We start from the raw sequence: 24333 nt of genomic DNA, 5'->3' as shown, positions 1-24333 counted from the left end.
GCTTAGCGTAAAAAATAAAATATTTGTTTTACTGCTATAAACTTTAGCTCGGAAAATCTGAACTACGCAAAGCTTATCTTTATGTCAACACGACACCAACTGATGTTGGTCGAAGCAAAACACATTAAAATTTTATATTTCTTTTCTTATCCAAATAAATAAGGAAAGAGTAATTTGTTTCTAGTAAATTCTTAGGCGCATAACAATTCAATGTTATTTTGTTCATGAAAATCTTTTGTGTGAATTAATAATATTGGGAAAGTTTCCACACTTTGTGTGCTTATTTAGATTGTCACCTGTTTATTGTCCCATCGTTTATATTCCTTCCATTCACTTAATCCAGGCCTCCAATACTCGACTGTGTACTCTTCAGCATATTCTTGACCTCGACCTCTATCGTATCTTCCTTGAGTTTGTACTCCTGTGACTACGTAAACCTCTCCTAAATCTACTTGTAGATATTCTCTAATTCCTCTTTCCACTTGTTGTTTTGGACACCATCCTCCCCCTGCTTTCTCTACGCGAAGCCTGAAAAAGATTAATGATAAATCAATGAATACGCCCTTTAAAAATTAAAGGTAAAATAACAGATAAATTCTAAGTTTTAATACTTCTTGCGTGACAATTCTTGTGACAAGTAAAGTTAGACAGAATTGCAGGAACAATTACAGTCTAGTTACCTAATTACTGCTATGTATAATTCAAGAAGGAATTTGCTATTGCAGTGGGAAAAATAATTCACTGGCTTGTTAAATTATATAAGTATATTCAATTGTCGAATATATTTTTGTGAAAAATGGTTTAAAGGGAAATTTTATTTTTAATTTATTTTAATTTCCGGTTAAAGAAAAAATTTAGGTCATCTGCAGTATGTACTTTAACATTGCAATATAATTATTATTATTCTGATATTACGTATTTTGTGGGTTTTTAATTAATATAATGTGACCGATATCCTGCATAATGCAACAAGTGTTGTTAAAATTATAATCAATAAAACTGGTTTAAAGTTATTTAGATAGAACTTCCCTAGTCACTGAAGCCCAGTCAAACAAATACAGTTTGGTGAACAAATTATAGAAGATGGCTCTGTAAATCAGTGTCCCAATTAAAACATCGCGGCCTTAGATCTTCAGAACGGATAGAAATATATGGATTCTGCAAAAGCTATTATTTTTATCTTGCAGGAGAAAGTTTAATTTAGTACATTGTAAATATGACGCATCCCTATATTTTTACTTCCCGCGTGTAAGCTAAAGAAGTATTGTAGTAGGGTCTATCCGACTAGTTGCTACTTTCATGTTTTTTCAATATTTCATTACCCCTATAGTACGAAAGCATAGGTTCCTGTTTCCGTCTTTTTTTCTGCCGTTTGTCAAGAACTTTATTAGACAGATAATTTCCGGACTGCCGGACCGATTGTTGTTAAATTTTGTATGTATTTTTTTTTTAATTACAATAGTAAATGTTTTTAAGATTTTATAGAATAACATAACCCTGTACTTATAGTTTACGAATCTGTGTTTTTACCCTAGTTATTAAGATTTTTGGGTTTAATGATGTCATCATAAACTGTTGCCGAATAAACATTATTTAAATTCTATAAAATAACATACTCGTGAACTTGTGATTTATCAATCCAAGTTAAATTTTTATCCTTGATATCCAGATGTTTTGAAAAGAAGTAAAAATTATTTTTGGTGTCCCGATCTGTAAAGAACTCATTCATGAGTGATGTACCCGGTAACTACGATTTTACAGTCATTCATTGATTTACCACATCGCGGTGCGGTAAAACAACTCGAAATTTTTTATGTTTAAAAGACTTTTAAAAAATAAATTGTTCTACAATCAAGATAATATGAGATACAGAATATTTGAGAATCGAAGAAAATTTTAGTTAGAAAAGCGAAATGTCAACAAAATAATTTGACGTTCTTCTTTCGTTTCATGTTTTAACGAAACGTCTACTGTAAAATTGTTGAAAGCAGCGTACTCGATACCGAGTTACAATTTTGTAGGTTTTGAATTTGAAAGATTAGTATAAGTATAAAAATAGATCGGACAAAAAATTTAATACATTATTTGTGCGTTAGGGCATTTTACAGGGCTCGGTTTTATTAAAGGACTCCGCTGCGCTTCAAAATAAAACCTCGCCTGTAAAATGTCACCTACCGCACTCATAATGTAAATAACTAATAACATTTTTTGTACGACCATTGCTTTTTCGATCATTTACCGTACAGGTTTCCATAGCAGTAAGTTCAGTTTACGGGTTGCTAACAACCAAGAGGTGAACGGTAAGCAAATTACTCACTCTTCAGCTGAACGGTAAGTAATCATGCATCCAAGATTTTTTTTATTTTAAATTCCATGCTTGTTCGACTTTGATATTTTCGCTTTCAGTTATTTTATGTTATTTACAATTTACCCTTCTTATAAGAAAAAAAAAAAAGAAAAAAACAAAAAGAAAATTAATACATAATGAAATGTAACTATATAATTTGAAAATATAGAATATAGATTTATAACAATAACTTTGGTACAAACTCAATTATTTGATAGGAAGTAAAATTTAAGTAATTTTCGAAGAGTAGGTGAAGGCTTATATTTAACTGAAATTTGTATGTAAATGTAAAGAGTGCCGCAGGGAAGTCATGTGCTAGAGACGTATATAAGTTGGAACCGATGTCGATAATATAGAACGAACAAAGATAATAAACACTTGAACCAAATATCTAGTTTCAACCATTTATGTTCTTTTATTTTTGAGGAGACGTGTTGACAATTTCTTATCTACAGCAAGTGTTTTGATTTTTTGGTAAAATTTTTTTCTGAAACCTAATTTATTAAGACTAGAATAATAAACTATTATATACTATAAAAGAATAGTTCAGTTTTTGATAAAATCAAATTTTCACAAAGGTTTTTCTGAGTTTGATATTTGTAATCTGGTAATTTTGATAAAGAAGTCATAAATTCCGTACATTTTTTTGGGAGAAACCTGTGTTTTGAAACGCAGATGATGATCAAATATGGTCCCGCAAAAATGGTGAATATTAGTTCTAATATCATATTATTAATTTTAATATCAATACATAACTTTACTTCTGATTCAGACTTTAAAGTAGAGTTAAATTATTTTACATTTATGCAGATTGAGTGCTAAATTATGTTGTAATGTACTTTTAGAAAGACAAAATATAAAGTTTTTAAGACTAAAAGAAAAGTTAAAAAAATAAAGAAGATATAAACGATTAATACGGGGCCTAGAATGCAGCCTTGAGGCACTCTTGATGTAACTAAACCAGGATGAGGTAGTTGGTTTTTATAAAAATCTTTTTGCGAGCGATAACTTAAATATGCTTAAAACAAATTTATATTGTTTTTGTGCAAAATCTAAGTGGGCTAGTTTTACACAAAGTAATTTTAATGGTCAACAGTGTCAAATGTCTTAGACTGCTGTGTCTAGCAGGCATTGAATTATCTAGCAAAAAGAAGTGACATACTGTATTTTTTCTGAAACCTGATTGTGCGGTAATATATGTCGATTATTATTAATGTATTCATAGCTTTGAGCGTAATTAATTTTTTCTTTTGATTTGTAGGAATTAAACTGGTGAGTTCTAACTAACTACTTCAATAATTTGAATAATTTATTTTTTGCAGCGGAATAATAACTACAGTTTTCCATTGAAGGGCAAAATAACCAGGTTCTCAAGTTAATGATAAACATGTGTAGGTACTTTGAAATCAACGGGCATAAAAGCTTTAACATTTTAGCATTTATTTCATCATTTCCGAAAGGGTTGAACTTTAAATTTGATATAATAATTTGAATTTCACTGATTGACGGTAGATAAAAGAAAAAAATTACGCCGATTTTCTTCTTCCCTGTTGGTTTCCGCTACTAGACTTCGAAATTGCTTATATGATTCGCAATCAACCGCGTTTTTAGATCGTTTAAAATTGATTTCGTAGAGGCATGATATATCTGATAATGCGGTTAACTATATATATAAAAAATTGAACTTTCTGATTTAAATCATTTATACCATGTGATTTTTTAATTTTTACTTTAGATAGCTATAATGTTTATGACAACCATTTCAATTTCACTACTCACGTAAACGTCGTGGTTAACTAGAAGAGATTTTAAAAAATCATCTGAGATAAAATATGTCGTCCCATTTTATAGTTTCTAGATCTTGGAGAAAGTACCTTGTAAAAGAAAATGAGAAATCTCTCGTCCATAATCAGTAAAATAAATGGACTCAGTCATTATTTTTTTCACACACCCCGTATAAGCAAATCTAAAAAATATTTATGCAGTGATAAATCACAATTATAGACTCATCATACTTTGCACAGTGCACATTTAAGATAGCATTTTTTCGGAAAAATTTTGGGGTGGCGTGATCAGTTTTTAAGGGGGGTATGAGGCAATATATTTTCATAAAAAATTTACCATGCCTTTGATGACTTTAACACATCTCCAAGATTTCAAAGCATTTGGTTTTGTAGTTCCTGATTAAACCAATAAAATAAATTTACGCATTCATTAATTTTTTCGAGTCACCCTGTATATGCACATCTAAAAAATATAAATGGAATGATAAATCACAAGTATTGTCTCATCATACTTTGCACATTTTAGATAGGATTTATTCGGCAAACTTTTGGGGTGACGTCATCATTTTTTGGAGGGGACAAGTAAATATATTTTGAATAAAACTTATCATGCTTATCATAACTGTAAACCATCTGCAAGATTTCGAAGCATTCGGTTTTGCAGATTTCAAATTAAATGTCAAAATGTTGTGTCCTAATTTTGATTTTTTTTCCAAAAATCTGGACGTTTCGGGTAAAATCTCAATTCGGAGTCATAAACTACATGTGTAAGACTATGTTATTTTATACAATTTAAAACCCATTTACTATGTACAATTTTGAAGTGACGTAATCACATTAGTGGTGGGGATGATTAGACAAATTTTGGTTAGCTTTTTCCATCTACATGATATACCTAATATAAATACAAAATTTGACAACAATCGGCCCAGTACTTTCGGAGATTATCTGTTATCCGGGACAGCAGACAGACGGACACACAGACGGACAGACGGACAGACAGACGGAAAGAGGAGACCTATCACTTTGTCCTCTAGGGGTCATGATAGGTCGAGAAAATGCAAAAGTAGAGAGTTGGCCGACGGACTCGATTACAATACTTCCTTTGCTTACGCTCGGGAAGTAATAAATGTTGAAAATGTTGTCCTTGGCAATACAGGCTTCAGAACGTTTAAAGCATTACCATGTCGATATACTCTGAATTGGAAAAATGCCACCATTGTCAAAGACGTTAACCGAGCATACGACGGCAACCAGTTGATACATGACTGGCCTTCATCGTGTTTTTGCATGTTGCTTATCAGTGAGGCGCTTTTTTTGGTTGTTAATCCTAGTCGTTCTGTGCCATGCATTGAATAGTACGAGTAGTTATGGTAGTTGAAGAAACACTACCAGTGGCGACTATATCAATTTATTTTTAATTTCAAATAATTTTTCCTAGATATTGCAACAGCTTAGGCACGTGAACTTTATACAGTGCAATAAATCTTAATGTGCGCGATTCCGCATTTTTTTATTGCATACATTTCGAAATCAGCTTTTATAACTACCCCACCACCTCTTTGGCTGGATTTTGTCGATAAAGTATTAAATTTTGAATTTTTACATCTTATCGCAGACGTATATGTAAAGACATGTTTTCGAGATACACGTTATGCTGAAATTATTGTCAGGAGCAAAATTAGAGAAAATATCAAAATCAGATACCAATGAGTTAATGTGACCGTGACATTGCAATTAATTCTAGATTTTAATTGATTTATTATGAAACTTCTATAATCATACTGAGCGGTATTTCCAATATGACTAGTGTCTAATTTCGTTCTAAATTTATGGTAAGGAGATCTATAATTACTGCTAGACTGAACACTATCATTTCTGCAATCGTCTTGGCATGATTTTTGAGGTACACAAATTTTTTTGCATTAGAATCTGCATGAATGTGTCTAGCCCACTGAAATAAATTTTGTAACTTAAAATTAGTTACAACTTTAAAGAGTAGGTCTGTTAAACATTCATATATTGAGATCATTATCAAAAAATAAGGGTTTAATAAAATGTTGTTTTTTAGGCCTTTCTTGGGGTAAAAACGAAACACAAATTTAATTTTTGAGATTTGATAGATGTGTATGAATGAAATATTTGATTGTTCAGGACACTTTAAATTTGTTAGAGAAGTTTGAACCCGACAGTTTATTGGAAAACCATTTTTCGTTCGACGAGGGTTTTAGACGTCGCTTTTTAGATTCGGGCAACTGTAGTTTTCTCGTTTTTGGCTGTAATCAACAACGAAGATAATTTCATTGTATGAAGGTGTGACCGTGCTTTCTTTGGCTTTACAAATTAATATATCAGCTGCTATTTTTCTTTGACCTTATATTTCAACAATTTTGACAAATATTTGATTTCAGTCAACAACTTTTTGAGCAATTACTTTTCTCGTAACACATTTTCAACTTTTAACATACCCAATTCGAAGTATAACGTGCTGTAGTCCGAAACAAAACTCTGAAAAATTATTTCAATGCACACTTTACACATTTTGATAACATATATTTTGAACTGATCCCGATCATCTCAGTGTCACTCGCCAAAACGACGATCTTTTTTGATCGTAGTACATGAATTCCTATAATAGAATTGATGTGAATGTCTCATTTTTAAAAAGCCGATTGTTTTTGAGTGATAACGTTATCGATATCTTATTATATATGTCACGTTTCGTCTCGATATTTTTAGTCACGTAGTATCAGGTGCAAGGAATGATACACAAGCAGCGTAGGCGAATTCTCTGGAGAGAAATTAGACAAATTCATGAGAGGAACACTGAAATGTCCTACATCCTGAAGGGAAACAAGCTTCTCTGACTAATGAGAACTAAAGCCCGGTCCCAACGCGTTAGAGCGGCTCGCGCAACTAATGGAGTTTTAAACAACTTATTGGTCCATTACGGTTATTCTGCATGCGCTGCTTACCAATTATCGCTGCACCCGTTGCAGTAGCTCTATGTTTACTGGAAATTGTGCCCTCAATTGTGGCTAGCCTATTTTCTAACCCAGTGGGAACCACTTAACAATTTGTGGCCAAACCACTGAACTACATACATTGTTTGGAACGTTAATCGATGATTCAATTGCTTGCCATTGAATACCAATTACTGAATGCGGACTTCATTATTTATAAAATGATAGGAGTGTTTACTAACATGTATGGTAAAAATATAGAAAAAAAGTCATAATGTCGTATTAACATTTTATTGAAAGATTTATTTTTTTAAAACATGCTTTGCAAATATTGATAATGACCCCTTATTCTTGCCGTATCACAAATCTTAGAATACTAAAATTCAGAATTTCCGTTTCCGTCGTTCTATCTGGCTGCATGTTAATTAGTCATTTTATTAACCATATAATCTTGAAGCACTAAGCTCATTAAACTGCAATTTTAAATATTCCTTAAATTTGTATTAAAGATGATAAAATTTCAATCAATGAAATTTATCTTGACATGTGCAACGCTGCAAGCTCCTTTAGACGTGGATTATCCCTATTTCTAACTTTAAATTAGATCCGGATTTATTAAAGCAAAAAGCTTGTGGTTCTAAAACGTAAAGAAAAAAGAATACATTTCATCAAAAAATTAACATATTATGGAATTATATTTTTGGAATAGCTAAAAGCTCTCGTTTGAACACCGTCAACAACACATTAAAATAGCCGAGAGAATTACAAATGTATTGCTAAGCTAAACAAGTTAAACTTAATAAAGCACTGACAAATGTGCAGAGAACTGTTCAGTAATTTAAAAACACAACCCAAGTAAAATATGTCCTTGTTGACGTTAATTTTGTTACGTAGAACTAATGGAATTACAAACTAAAAACATGATCTTTAGATCTGATTACATCATACGGAATGTTTAAACCCGATGTGTGACCTCACGTCATTTATGAAAATGGAAACGAGGGGGTTGAAACAAATCCCTGGGGTAAGTCATCCGGAATACTGTAGATTTCCGAATAAATATTAATTCTCAAGTTGATTTGGGTCCCTTGTTTTAAATAATCTTGAAATTATCTTAACAAGGATCTTTAAAAAATTTTTGAATTTCGTTAGACAAAATAATTACTTTGCTGAAAACAATATAATTTGCTTGTACCCCTCTACTCTAAAGCAATAGTAAGACACTAAAGGAAAACAAAGCAACTTAGATTTAAGGTGTTTTTTAACAAAACCATTAAAACATTGTTAAAAGAAAAGAAAGGGACGACTAAACAATGTAAAATAAAAACTGCGAAGCAACTAATTGATCTATAATTTTGAATACTAATTCCAAAACCGAATTCGGTTCGAATGAATGCGTCGACTAAGAATATTTTTAAATCAGAGCAATTGTATTTGTTTTGGTTTTGTTATCACATGTACATTTTACCAATCGGAGACTATGCTACATCTTAGAGATTTCAGATGTAGGGAAAAGGAGACTAATAATATCGATCATCTCAATTTTCCAAACATAAGTGATTTTTAAACGTTATTGACAGGTGCTACCCGACCCCCTCGCAGTGTTCTGAACATCAGTGAGTGGCGCCATTATCGCCAGATTAAAACTTGGTGAAAAAAGGCAGTTTTACTAAAAGTTGCTGTTAATACTTCTCGCGACTAGCATTAACAGATATAGCTTGTAACGAATAATAATGTATAATGTTTTGTACGAGTACCTAATTAAGTAATTATACACAGGGCCGCTAGAATGTATGGAAACAATTAAATATATGTCTTGAGAACCAATTGCACAAATCAACTGAAATTAGGTATAGGGGTACAAGAAGTTGGGCTCTAGTTATTATTCGTCAAAAAAATTCTTTTGCTTCATTTGTTTTCGAGATGCAAGGCCAACTTAATTTTTTTAAATGGCATTACCATACAATTAATGCATTTTTGAATAGAGTTTTTTCTTCTGAATTCACTGATATAGCACAATCATACTTTCTTTGTAATTGAAATGGCAAAATAAGTTATTAAACAATAAGTAAATAAATTAATAACTATATTAATTTTAATTAATATTAAACAATAAAGAAATTAACCAGTAACAACCGAAACCAAAATTAAACTTCTGTTTTCTACAAATGATGCTCAAAATGCTCTCCATTTATTTTCCGGTAGTAAAAAAGACGCTGAATAAAATTTCGTTACCTATGTGTTCTGGTAAGTCTTCGATGTGAATCGGTCTTTTGATATAGACACAATTCTTCAAATAGTCCCTCAAAAAAAAGTCAAGTCGTGTCAAATCCGATGACCTGGCAGGCAAAGGTTCATTTAAGTACTGTCGCACTTGAGGTCCAACATGAGGTGGAGCACCGTTTTGTTGAAACCAACAAGTAACTGCTGGTAACTCCGGATTTTGGTAATTGGGAAACAATTCTCTAAATCTAGGCACTATACGTTCCCGCAACAGCCTTAAGTATCCCTCAGAATTTAAATTTTCATTAATAAAAAAATGACCAATTACATGGTAACCATTAATACCGCACAAAACATTCACTTTTTCTGGAGTGTCTGTGTGGATTTGCTCTATCCAGTATGGGTTTGTGCCAGACCAGTACCTGCACTTGTGTCTATTCACATGACCATTTAAACAAAACGTAGATTCTTCAGAAAACAAAATCCTGTTGCTAAAATTTCCATCTTTCATAATAATTTCTGTAAATTCAACTCTACGATCAAGTAAGTGTTTATTTTTACCCTACGGGCTTAAAGGTTTCTTGATTTACAACAACCAAATAAACACATTTTATAAACCAAATAACTATTTTTTTTTCCTTTACCCCATCCCCCTTGCTCCAGCCTTACTCTTGTCCTCTCCACTTCTTTCATCCAGTCCACCCCTCTTCCGTCTTCATGCAATATCTCTGTTACACTCTCCTCTCTTTCTTTGCTCTCCTCACAGTCATGCAGCATGTGCTCTATCGTCTCTCGCCCTTCTCCACACATCCTACACATGCTCTCACCTTCGCTTACCCAAAACTTATTATTTCTTTCTTCATTTCCACACTTAAATCTCGCAATTATTTTTTTTTTCTTTCGCGCTCTCTCTGTCTAGGTACTTTGGTATTGATTCTGTTATTATCGTTCTATAGTCTCCATTGTACCTAGATTTACTTACACTCGCTCTTCTCTCTTGTTTATCTAAGTATGTCTCTGTCACGCATACACAACTCTTCTCTCATACTCACCCCAATTTCTCTCTTTCTCTCTATTTTCATCCATGCGTGTCCTAGTCTTTCATAATATCCTTGTCTACCCTTGTGATGTTCTTTCCCTGCTTCCTTTTTTTTCCTTCCAGCATTCATACAATATCCTACATTCCTCTCTTTCTTTCAACCTTTCATCATACTTTACAGCTCTTTTCCCAGTGTATACTCTCGTTTACATTCTTCTCTTACTATATAGCCTGGCGTCTCTTTCCGTAGCCCTAACATCCACCTCAAATATTTTTCTTGTACTGCTTCCATCTCTGCACATTCCTTCCATCCCCATATCTCCACTCCATACATTAATACACTCCTAACTAAACTATCAAACATTTTCATCCTTCTTCTTACGTCATGTCCAAATATTCTCTCACCTATACTCCACACCATTCCTATTATCTGCATTGCTTTGACCCTTCTTTCTGTTATGAGTGCTTTTACCGTGTTAGTTGTTCCAAACTTATTAAATCCTAAATATTTAAACTCCTTTACTGTGTCTATGATTCGATCTTCCCAACGCCACACTTTTTCCTTCCCTTTTCTCCCTTTTTTTCTAAACACCATCATTTTTGTTTTTTCTACATTTACCTTCAGTTTCTTTCTTTTAAAGTATTTTTGCAGATTTTTTTTCATCGCATTCATTCCACATTCATCCTTCGCCAATATTACCAAATCATCTGCAAATGCCAAACACCATACCTTTTCTCTCCCCACCACAATTCCCCCCGCTTGTACTACTCTAAACATTTCCTCGATATCGCTTATGTAACAAGCAAACAGACTGGGACTTAATGGGCATCCCTGTCTCAATCTTTTCGTCGTCCAAAACATTTCCCTTTCTATTCCTTCCACTCTTACACTAGTCACTGTCTCTCTATAAATCTCTCTTGCTGCTACAATTAAGTTTTCACTCAGTGTCCTCTTCTCTCCATGCATTCCCACAAACACTCTCTGTCCACCGTATCAAACGCGGCTTTTAGGTCTACAAACAGTGCATATACCCGACCTCCTCCTTTAGCAACTCGTTTTCTATTAGATGATGCAGGATATATACATTGTCCATAGCCCCTCTACCTCTTCTAAATCCCGCTTGACTTTCCGGTAATATACTCTTTTCTTTCAGCTCTGTCACCAACCTTTCATTTAACACCATTGCGTACAGTTTATATGCCGTATTTAGGAGAGTTATTCCCCGATAATTCTCTACTTTTTCTTTACTACCCTTTTTATGAATTGGGCATATTTGCCCTACTCTCCGTTCCCTGGGAAAACCTTTACTCGTCCACACATCATTCATTAACTCGCTCAATATTTCAATCATCCCATCCGTCCACACTTCGTTTATCAACCCATCCCTCCCCGGTGATTTTCCTCTTTTCAGTCTTCCTACTTGTTTTCCTACTTCCTCTACTCAAATTTCAGCCTCCCTTTCTCTACCACTAATCCCGGTTTTACTATCTTGCACTACAATTCTCTCTTCCTTTCCATTCAACAGTTTCATAAAATGTTTCTTCCACTGTATTACAGGTATGTCTTCACTAATCTGATTTTGTTCTTCCGTTTTTTTATTTATATATTGCCATGCCTCTTGCTGAGTTCTTATGGCTTTAATTTTTTTTTTCTTCTTCTTGCTGTATCTCTTCTTTCTTTTCTTTGCATCGTTTTCTATATTTATTTTTTGCTTGCCACTACTCTTCTTTTATACCTTTCCCCTTTTCCACCTTCTTAAACATTTCCTTGCTTCTGTTTTTAAATCTCTGCATCTGCGATCCCACCATCTGTTTCTCTTTTCTAAATTTCTCGTTACAATTTCTTTTCTTATGGCTGCTTTTTCAATTTCTCTTTTTAATTCTTCCATTTTCTTTTCAGTTCCTTTTTCTTTAAATTCCACTTCCAACATTTTTTTTTATGATGCTCAATTCCTTTTTCATTCCATACCCATATCTTCGTCTCTTTTCCTACTTCATTCCTTAAGCATCCGCTCCCTCTACTTATGCCCCTCACTTTTATTTCTAGTGGCATGTGATCCGAGTCCACTCTTTCTCCTATCTTGAATGTTTCTACCTCTTCTTCTGCTAATCCGTTTACTATTACGTAGTCTATTACCGATTCCCCTCTTTTACCTATCCAGGTAAATTCCCCCTCCTCGTTTCCTTCCTTCACCCCATTCCAGACTTCCCAACCTCTTTCTTCAATTAATTCCCATAGCAATTTTCCGTCTTTGTTTTCTACTTTATCTTTCGATTTTCGTGTGTTTTCCTCGTCTTCTTCCCTGCTTTTGTTCCCTATTCTGGCATTAAAGTCCCCTCCTAACAGTAGAAATTTTTCTTCGGACTCTTCGATTTTTTCTTGTATTTCTTGTTTCGTGTTTCTCATTCCTCTACTATATATTGTGCAGATTCTTCGTCTTTTTTTATTTACAGTCAGTTTTCTTTCAATCATGCCTTCCATTTCTATCGCCCCCTCTTCTATTTCTTTTATATCTTTCTTCACTCCTGTTATGATTCCACCTTTTGCTCTACCCTTGCGTTTTTCTTTTTTTGCCCCTTGCAATTTCCACTGAAATTCCTTTGGCAACACGACTTTCAGTTTGTTCCAGGCTCTCTCTATAGTATCCATGTTTCTGTTAGTCCCACAAAATCAAAATTTTTCACGTAGTCCCAAAATAAATTATCTTTCTTTTTCAAACCAGCAATATTCTAAAAGAGTAATTTTAAACCACGTTTATCTTCCCCATTCTTCTTTCCCATTCCCCTATTATGTACAAAATCTACATTCTTAAACGTAAAGTCTTTATTTGTCCGATCATTAATACCCCTCCCCTTTGTGTTTCTTTCTTCGGTTAGTGCTGACTTGATTTGAGACATTTTTCTTCCAATTTTCTTTTATTTTCATTCCATGTATACATTTTGTCCCCTACTTCCAGCTTCTTATATCCCACCATTGTTGTGTATCTTATTTTTCTTTCCTCTTTAGCTACCTCCCTAATTCCTTTTTGAATTTTTTGCTCTTGTACTGTCCAATCATTATCAATATATATTCTCTTTCTTCTCAGTTTATTTTTATTCTTCATCACCTCTTGTTTTTCCTCCCAAAGCGTCTTAACCAGTATTTTCTTGTTTTCCTCTTTCCCTATAATTATTGTTTCCAATACTTTTACTTCCTCTCAATTTCTTTTTTCAAAAATTCCTCTACTTCTTTTGCATCTGTTTTTCCCTTATTTTCATACCCGTAATTATGAAATTGTTTCTTCTTTCTTGCTTTTCTTTTTTTTCCAACTTCTTCTCTAAATTATTGATTCTTTCTTCGAAGCTTCTCTCCTTTTCTTTCTTCTCTTGTACGTCGCACGCCTCTGCTGTCGCTTCCCTCACTATCAGATCTTTCTCGCCAGGCCCCAAAAACGTCACCAATCTTATCACTTTCAATCGTTTTCTGATTCGATATAACCTTGCTGTTTCTCTTGTCTCACCAGTTGCACTCGCGTTTTTTTTTTTACGAAATATTCTCTTGTGCTGCTTTTACTGTCACGCAATCACACTTGTTACCCCTGAAAATCACTGTTTACTATGACTTTAACTTCAGCTGTTGCTAACAAAGTGCACTCGCTCGCTGCTCAACCAAGAATCTCAACTCTACGATCAAAATTAACTTTGTTTAGCCCTTGTACCAAATGGATTTTGTATGGGTAAGAAACTTCTTCTGTTGCGTCTAAGAGGACATTAAGGGCATTTTCATCATTGGTAGCAGTTTTTGGCCTGTCAGGTTTTGAACGTTCTTTAACACTTCCAGTTTCATTAAATCTTCGCAGGGTTTTTGAAACCGTAGACATAGAAATAGGTTTTCGCTCAGGATGAATATCACTGAAAAGTGTTACTACTTGAGCACAACTTTCGTCACCGTAACCGATAATCATTAATCACTCTATACGCTCAGTTTCACTTAGGTGCACCATTTTTTGCATGCAATGTCAAATTAAAATTATTTTCAAAGATAACTATGCCATCTTTTTTTTTGTTTATTCTTATTTAAAATACTTTATTTTGCCATTTCATTCACAAAGAAAGTGTAATTGCGCTGTATCAATGAATTCAGAAAAAAAAAGATATGTTCAAAAATGCATTAATTAAATGGTAGAGCTATTTAAAAAAAATCAAGTTGGCTTTGCATTATGAAAACAAATGAAGCAAACAAATTTTTTTTTTAACGAATAATTAGGGGACAACTATTTGTACCTCTATACTTAATTACAGTTGATTTGTACGGTTGGTTTTCAAGATATTTAACCGCTCCCATAAATTCTAGCGACCCTGTACATAAAGAAGAAAGACAGTAATTTTCATAAAAATGTTAATGTTCAGTATGTATTATTAGAAAATTTAAAGTCTAAAACATGCACGATAGATGGGTTTCCCTCCGTACAGCTTATTCAAAATCTGGTCGACTTAAATATAGTACAAACTGTGAAAAAAAATCTCCGCTATGGCAAGGGTTTATTCGTAGTATGTGTTTAAAAAATTTTGCCCGACGATTTGGTTATGAAACGGGTCGTTCTATCTTTGAATTTGCACTAGAACTCACCTGACAAACAGACATCTATGGGGTACATTTAGAAAAAAAACTAATGGTGTAAAGCAAATTGCGGAAATTTTCTAGGAGTAACGTTATCCGTGAATTTGTGGGGGAACAGAACCGTATGTGATCTTCCTCTAAATTCGCTATCGTTCAAATAAACAATAAGTTCAGCAATTAACAGAGTTTCAGCGGTGGATCAATATCGTTTAACAAGGTTTACAAGTTGACACTAGCAGTTCTATTACAGGCACTTATTTGTGTAAACGTTTATCTTTAGTAAGTAGCTTAGCAAATGGCAAGATAATAAATTACGAATCGTATTTAATAAACAACACTAGTAAATAAAGTAAAGCTCACAAATTGAGTGAACTTTTTTTAATCAAATTATTTTTCATACAATTTTTGTGGTTTTGAGTCCTTCGGTTTCGGTGAAATATTTAGTGCATAAAATTGTTTGATGTTTGTAAATTTTATTGTTTTTAACTAAATCTCCTGTTTCTAAAAACAGTCGATGTAAATAATTCTTAACGTTTGTACTGCTCGTGAATTAACAAATATATTTTGTATTCAGTTTTTTGCAACTGAAACGGAAATTTAGAAAGTATGGTCGCAATGATATGAATATTCCAAGTGAATAAAAAAAACTGTAGTTTGCATTAATTTGCTGTATTTAACCTAAGTTAGAACATAAAAGATATGAAAACAAAATTCTTAAACAAATCCTAGAAAAGTTTTTGAAAAGACAAATTTGTTATGATGTAATTTTGTAAAATTTGTTATATTCAACATAGATAAGAGACAATGCTAAATACTTCTTAATTTAATGCAACTCAGATGGCTTTCTTTGTGCGTTCTAATTTTTCAAAACAATTTTTAAACGTTTTAATGTAGCTTTCAGAAAAAAGCATTCGGTAACTACTTAAGTATAATAAACAACTATTTTTTAAACAATTTGTTTTAATCAAAATCTTCGACTAAAAAGTCATCATCACCAGACAACCTTATACTCCTAAGTATTATAAAATGAATAATTGAAAGCGTGAAGTGAAGTAAAGGAAATTGGGTTTTATACCCGTGAAGAAGTTAATTTGCTGCGTAGCAGTTAGAAGATTGTATTACACAGCTCTTCAGTTTTTAGTGATACTTGGGAATATCGACAAGAAAAATTAATTGAACTTTCTAAAGAAGTGCATCCTACTTGAAGGTGAAAATCAAAGTGACTACTAAAACATCATATCCGGAATAACATATGGTGAATTGCACATACGTATTATTTCTCAGTATACAGGCAGTTGAGAAAAAAAAATATAATAACACGTATCCAAAAATAATTAAGTTTCAAGTTAGAGGGTGTTTAATAAAAAATTAGGAATTTTTAAGAAATTATATTTAAATACTTACGTAAAATGCGCAACAAAAAACAAAAGGGTTTGATTGTAGTATATTATGTTAATGTAAATATATGATATATTCTTAACCCTTCCGGGGGAGTTTTTTGCAGGGTCGAGGGCTTGTAAGGCGCCCGAGGCCAATAAATGTCAAGTAATGCCCGAGGTACATACATGCGACATTTTATATTTCACCTTAAATTAATTGTAATTAAAGTACTTATCTAGGGCGTTATGAGACCGTATTAACAGCAGATAATTCGGTGAAACATACAAATTTTAAATATGAAATATCAAAATAACTGTGACGTTTGTCATTGAAAAGTCATCATGAGCAGGGATTAAATGAAACCATGGCAGCGGGCATAAAACTTATAAAACTCCTGTGGGCATTATGGCCCTACTAATATATCTTGTCTCCAACGTTTTAAACACCATAATTTTAATGATTAGGTGAAATGTAAAATGGTTGAGGAGACGTCGTCAAATTGTTATGGGGATAACTTTAGACAAAATTTGGTTACCATTTTTTACTATCTACAAGATGATATTCCTGACGTGCATATAAATAAAATTTGATAAGCATCGGTCCGGTAGTTTCGAACATTATCTGTCTAATAAAAGTCGACATAGACGGCAGACGACAGACAGACAGATGGAAAGGGGATACCTATTTTTCGTACTCTTGGGTCATGAACGTCGAGAAAATATGACTGTAGTCAGTTGCCAATTAGAATACTTCTTTAGCTTACGCTCGGAAAGTAAAAAGTGGTTATTGTACTTACTAATTATTTAAACGAAAATTATTAATTCTACAAATACATTTGCGGGAATTTCATATACCAATTTTAAGAAAAAATTGTTAACTTCTTTAAATATGTAATTTAATTAGGTAATTATAGTGATATTAAAAAACTAATAAATAAAAATCATTGTTTTTAAAATTATGACGACCGTAAAATAAGTGAGTTAAATTAATAAATAAATAGAACAAGATTGTAAAGTGTAATCGATAAAAATGTAATTATATACATATTTAATATTTCTGTCACTGTTAAAGGTTATAAGTACTTGAAAAACAGTTGAAACAAAGGGTCTTTCATTAATTGACTAGAATTACCTCAGAAAAATAAGTAAAAAGCGTAAATGATAATAACCTCACAAAGAAACGACTAACGAATCTTGAGTTAAAGGAACTAATTAACTCATTTAACCCTTTTCGAAAAATGATCTTAATTTGTAATTTGTTTAATTAAGATAACAAGTAGATAAATATGTTCAGATTGTGTTTTAACATAATTACCTCATTTTAAATTTCGGGTGGTATTTAGAGAGTCGCATAACCTATTGATTAAAGCAGGTCCCAAGCTTTCGAGACCATTTAACACAAAATTAATTGCAACTAATTCTTTAGAGTTTGGTTTGTTTTTACTCCACGAGCGTAGGGTTCATCCGACGAATGACTGCTCTCATATTTTTCTAGACGTTTCACGCCCCCCAGAGTACAAAAACGTAGGTATCCCGGTTCCGCTGTCTGTGTGTCTATCCATCTCTCTGGAGATTTTTATTAGACAGATAATCTTCGAAACTACCAGACTGATTGTTGTTAAATTTTATATGTAGACAGTAAAACACTAACTAAAATTAGTGTGATCATCCCTACCAACAATGAAATGAAACCACCTCCAAAATTTACAATAAGTAAATGTCATTTAAATTTTTATGAAATAACATTTTCCTGCACGTATGATTTGTGAATTAGTCTTGAGTTTTTACCTTAAACATTCATATTTGTGGAAAAAACCCAAAAAATTTTACACCATTTTGCAATTGGACTTTGAAAATACAAATCCGAATGTTCTGAAACTTTGCAAACGTTTTAAGGTTATCGTAAAGATGGTACATCGTGAATAAAAATTTATCTGTTTACCCCTTCCCAAAAACTCACTTTACCCCTTCCCAATAAATCACTGACACCTCAAAAGTTTTAGAATATTCAAAATATTATGACCCTAACTTGTGTTTTATCAGTGTATGTAGAATATATTTATTTACTTATTCAGGGTTACTGAAAAAAAAAATTTATTGATTAAATCAAGAACGACTAATCCGACTTTCCAGAAAAATTGAGTATAAATAATGTTATTATTAATATTACACTAGCGCTATTCATATTGATATAATTATATGTTTTTGCCAAAATGCTGGTGACGTCATTTCAAAATTGAAACTTGAAATATGCATAGCATGATTTTTCAAGCCCATATATATCTTTTATCTATATTTTATAAGTTTTAAAAGAAGCTGTACCTATTCGCTTGTACTTCGGGGGCGATAAAAGTTCTGTCAAAATAATTTTATACCAATTTTTTGAAATGCACGTTATGGAAAGAAATATCATTTGTTAGGTTAGTTATGAAATATTTCAGCTCAATTTTTTTCTCTCTACGGTTAGAGCAATTTTGATGAGTTAAAAATAAAGAAGTGTATTTAAATGTTCATAAATTTCCAAAATATTAGTAAGACATTTATGAGTAAAATGAAACATTATTGAGTTCCTATTGAAAAGTATCATTTTTTTATGGACATATTAAGAAACGAAAAATTCCATGAAATCCGAATTTTAGGTGAGTAATGTGCGAATATAATATTAACAAATAATTCTTGATATGGCTCTTTTCCGCACATACATTTACAAACCATGCACAATAAATGTAATTTTCACAGAATATTACCAACAACAATGAAAACCACTAACAAATTCACTCACAAAGGATTGTTCTCCTGGTGCTCTGTTAAATCATTTTAAACAGAATCTGAAATTTTATATGGAAATGCACCATGTATGCGATAATTTGATAAAATTTGTGTAAAAATTACATTGTTTTACCAAAGCACGACTTTTATTTGCGCCCGCCATACTTACAATAGCTTAAACATTAAAAATTATTTTCATGGTGTATCGTAATATGTAATACATTTACTTTTGCAAGAATGTGTGTATGCAAGTATCGGGTCTTCAGCTAAAAAAGTGATCAAGTTTGCATTGAATTTTTGTAAACATTGTGAACGTTGAAAAAGGTAAAATTTTATCAATGAAAGCTTACTATGGGAAAATGTCAATTATACACAGTATGGATTAGTAAAAAAAAATTAGGAGTCAAATAGGTTTTGTCTAATTTTATAATTTCCTCAGCGTAAGCTAAGGAAGTATTGTAATCGTGTCCATCGGGCGACTGGCTATTTTCATATTTTCTCGATGTGTCATGACCCCTAGAGTAGGAAAAAAATTGGTATCCCTCTGTGTGTCCACCATATATTAATTATTAATATTAGGTTGTTATGCAACGTATATTGTAATATTTTTATCCAAAAAGAACTAAAAAATATATTATTTTAACAGAAAATAAGAAAAATTCAATAATCAAAGAAAGCTGAAAAAAAGCAAAATCAATGATTATTGACACATTGTTTAAGGACGTCAATAACGGGTATTCCCCCCACGAACTTGTAAGACTGCTGCCATTCTCTAGGGCATCCCATGAAATAAACTGTTTATTTATTCTTGTTGGATATTCTCTCATTCTTTTAAAATCATATTATGAAGCTCATCTAAAGTGTGGGGTGCAAGTACACTCAATTAATATGCCGGTCAAGAAGCAATATCAAAAATAAACGCAGTAAAAACGTCGAAGAACTGTACTCAAGAAAAATATTAGCTGGCCCGTTTTTCATGCTGGTGAGTGTATGTCGATTTTTGTCAGACGGATAATCTCCGAAACTACTGGATCGATTGTTGTCAAAATTTTATATACGTATTACGTATATCACGCTAACCAAACGTAAAACGTTAATCAAACTTTGTTTAATCATCTCTACCAAATTGTACAGAGTAAATGGGTTTCAAACTGTATGAAACAACATATTCCTACATATACGTGTAGTCTATGAATCTACTGCATGATTTATTGCACTTCAGGAGCGAGGGAAGTTCTGTCGAAACATTCGACCAACTTCATTATATATTTTATTATATATCATGCTAGTATGGGTATATGCCGAATTTAAACGGAACAGTTTGTATAGTGGAAAATGTTTTATTGTATGTGCACTTAAACAAATTCTAATAAAAGATGTCAGTACACTCTATGTAAAATAGAAAAGCTAGTGTACTGAATTTAGATCTGAGACGTCCTACTAAGAAGTTGTGTTACGAGGGTTTTAATACTCTTGCAACTTTAAAAAGCAAACGAATGTAAAAATCTCTCAGTAGATTCCGTAGTCGACTTTCAGAAGTTTAATTAATAGTAAATTATTTAGTCTCTGGTAAAGGCAGTGTTTGCTTTTCCGAACTTAATTTGCATTTGACAAATGGTATTCAATTTCGTTGGTAATCGGAAAGCATATAATTTAGAAGAAAGCCTCAAATAGTCAATAGCCAATACTGTATCTCATTAGATTAAGTAGCTATTTTAGAAAGCTGAGCAAAGACTTATTTTTCTTTCCGCATGAGTAGCGAATCCGTATTCAGCAAATTCAGATCTTAATAACGTCATGAAGTCGGTGTGGCAAACGGCTGGAAAAGTCAACGGCGATTCCGAATATCAGTGGCGTAACTAGTAACATAAAGTGGAGGGGGAGGTTAAATTAGATTTCGATTTTTACAAAATGTTTTAGTTATTTCCTAAATTTACTACATATATACCTTGAATCACATAGAGAGGTGCAGTCAATTTGCGAGTATTGAATTTAATGACATCTTTTTAAAGTGAAACTGAGTTTTAACTATATAACAATATTTACTATGTTATTCATTAATTGTGTTTTTTTTTTTTGTATGGTATGGGAGCTATAGAAATCAATACTAAACAAATTTCATCAGCATTCTTTGTATCAACACTGCAAAACTAGTAGTAGTTTCTGAGTCAACGGATAAAATAAATCGGTGCATATAATTAACGTGCGCTGTACAATGTATTATTTCAAAAAGTATGAATATTAAACACGTATGTTAGCCGTTATGTTCTACTAACGATTTATTTGGTACTTTTATTGGCATGATGTTATCCATTTTGTGGAAGGACGCATAAGTTTTAGTTATTTTGTAACCACGTATGTGTTTGATCAAAATTTTGTAAAAGTCTATTAGATACAATAATTTTATTGTATAACATTTAAGACAGGGAAGAATTATTAAATTAAATTTTGAAATGATGTCATCAGTTTTTGGAAAGAGCTGATAAACAAATTTTGTGTTCTGTTTTATAACATTGAAACATTAAGAAAAGATTCAACATCTGTTACAATCGCTGGATTACAATACTTTTTTTTGCTGTTGGAAAGTAAAAAGTAGAAACGTACTATATGTACAGAATATAGTTTCATCACTTCCAAATTGTAGAACTTTGATTATATAATCCTGAACACCTAATGCTAAACAACTGCGGTAAAATTGTCTTAAAATGTTTGGAATATGTTTATTCTAACAATAAGGAAAACAAAAATGCCTTATAAAACGAGGTGATAATGTCTATTATAATCCACATGGTTAATAGTAATTTTGCGTTGGAATAATGTAGACTTCTAAGGGGTGTCATTTTTAGAATATTGTTTACTCTCTCCAGTAATCATATTGTCATTGAACGCACATTTGTGAACATTTTGAGACAAGCGCATATGTGGTAATATGCGGTGTTATTTAATTTTTAGTAAGAAACTGTCATAGGATTTTTGCAAGATGTTGCTGGAGCGAATTTAGAAAAGCTTAAGTTACAATAAATCAAATGACATACATGATACAACGTCCTTTTGTATGATTATTTAATGACCGATAATAATAGTAAGTTTAGGACTTTTATTTCCGTGTCTAATAACAATAGGGGAAAGCCGAGGGTGATTAAAGAAGCGTCTTTTTTTTCTGGAATTTTTTCTTTGCTCTTTTCTGTAAAATAATAATTATATAATCAATTAGGCACACGGTATACAAATCCTTAAACAATTTTATATACCTTTGACATGATATCTTTTTAAAACATTAAGCATATTTTTTCTAAAATCTATGAGTTTAAAGTCGACTTTTTTTCGAATTGTGTCAGTTTTGCCGGTTTAAATATGTTTTAATCTTTTCTATATTCCAATACTTAAAGCTAGCTATATGCTAACATTTGGAGTCTCGCCAGTTAGGTCATGACTAAGCTGCGGACGACGTATAAACACTCCATCTAAATTAATACTTATCTTAAATACAACTCTCATTTACATATAAAAATTAAATCGTTTAAAACTTGGAATGATGTCACGAATTAGGATCGAATCGTTGAAATAATAATAATGATAATAGTTACAGTAGATTAGCGCAATTAGATCAGAAGAGTGTAGGTTACTTTTTAGGCAATGCGTAGATAAATGGTCGGTAGCACGCTAGGCTCATGGGGGTAGGGCGAGATTCGAGAAGAATAGCAGACGAATCTGTATGCTGTAGTATCCGTAATGTTAGAACTCTTGCCTAAATACCAGTCATTTTCGGGTCGGTAGTGGGGCTTACTTTGTAATTACTAATTAGTCATTAATTACAAATTTCTTACTAACTTAAATAATTAGGAATTTTACTGTTGAACAACTAACAACTGTGTCAAAAGATAAACAAACATTAAGTAGATCATAAATCGAGCTTATTGAGTTACATAGTTGATATACAATTGGTGAGTTAACCATTCTTATTTGCATTGTATATAGAAGCTACCGTAATATTAATACTGTTAATTATTAGAATATGAAGGCAGTCGATTTTACAGTGAACGATATTAAATAATAATTTTGGAGCTAGAAATTGGCGACGGTAGCTGAAATCTTGTCAACAATGGTTCATTAAGGATCCTCTACCTGGAAAGATCGAAGTTTTTATAATATAAATATTTTAAGACTTTTTTGTGTTATGAGTCAACATTTTAACATTTTGGTGAATGGGAACAAGAGCCCAATGTACTAGTTGTGATTTTATGAGAAATAAATAGAGGATTTTTGTGGGATTCAGAATTCAGATTCTTGAATAGAGCTTTATTACGGAGTATAAATCCAACATTTTAATAGCTGCGAAAACTGTATTAATTATTATATGCTCCGTGAAAAGTAAGCCGCCATCAAATGACATACATAAATTCACAAACTTTGAATGTTTGCAACAAATTCCATTTATAGAATATGTATGTAAAGTAGTCTCAGTAGGAAGACAAATGTAGGTATTGAATTGACAGCATTCAACGGAAAGTTGTTTGGAATATACTAGAGAAAAGAGGTGTGGAAACATATGATTTTTGCAAAAATGGAAGGCAAAAGAAGAAAGGATAAAATCAGAAATGAGATTTTTAGAAAAAATCTGTACATACGAGTAGTACCAGTTGAAACGACAATAGAACAGGCACAACGTCGTTGGCTAAACATATGCGTGAATGGGATATAAGAAAAAAAGACTCAGAAAAACCTGGAAGGATGAAATTCGAGAGGCTGCAGAAAGAAGAGGAGTAAAATGGGAGGAAATTAGAGAATTATTGAACGCTAGATATCAATGGAGAAAGTTATGGTAACTGGCTCCTACAAATTCCACTCGAACTTTACATCGAAAGGCAAAAAGCTTAAGATTAAGTATTTTACATCTTAGGATATTTAAATCTAATTTATATAATTTGCAGCAACTAGGAAATTTTTTTCGAATCAATCTTTCAAACAATTTTACATCATTAGGAAAGAAGAGAGAATTATAAGTTTAAGAAGACTCTTTATGAATAAGAAAAATAACAAAGGTGCCAAATTTGAATCTTGCGGTAGTTATTTTGCTTATTGGTTCGAAATCATTGTAACAAACTTAAAACTCTCTGTTTCACAATCCTATTTACCCGTTTACCTCTGTCTGTTTGTCTCTCTGTCTGTCTGTTGTGTGACGTCTGTGTCGTTTTTTATTACATAGGTAATCTCCGAAACTACTGGATA

At 32.3% G+C, this 24333-nt stretch overlaps 1 protein-coding gene across 1 annotated transcript in view; it reads right to left on the bottom strand.

Moving 5' to 3' along the window:
* The window catches only part of LOC135143264 (discoidin domain-containing receptor 2-like), a 200038-nt gene that overhangs the window by 61954 nt on the left and 113751 nt on the right, over positions 1–24333 (bottom strand). The window contains exon 4 of the mRNA XM_064075137.1: positions 297–528. Coding sequence (XP_063931207.1) covers positions 297–528 — 232 coding nt within the window. The remainder of the gene's footprint in view (positions 1–296; positions 529–24333) is intronic.

The sequence above is a fragment of the Zophobas morio genome, unplaced genomic scaffold (assembly GCF_036711695.1).
Source record: "Zophobas morio isolate AGI-343-1 ecotype UQ-CSIRO unplaced genomic scaffold, CSIRO_AGI_Zmor_V1 ptg000058l, whole genome shotgun sequence".
NCBI classification, from domain to species: domain Eukaryota; kingdom Metazoa; phylum Arthropoda; class Insecta; order Coleoptera; family Tenebrionidae; genus Zophobas; species Zophobas morio.
Note: the sequence above shows the minus strand (reverse complement) of the source record. Positions and strands in the feature narration are given on the sequence as shown.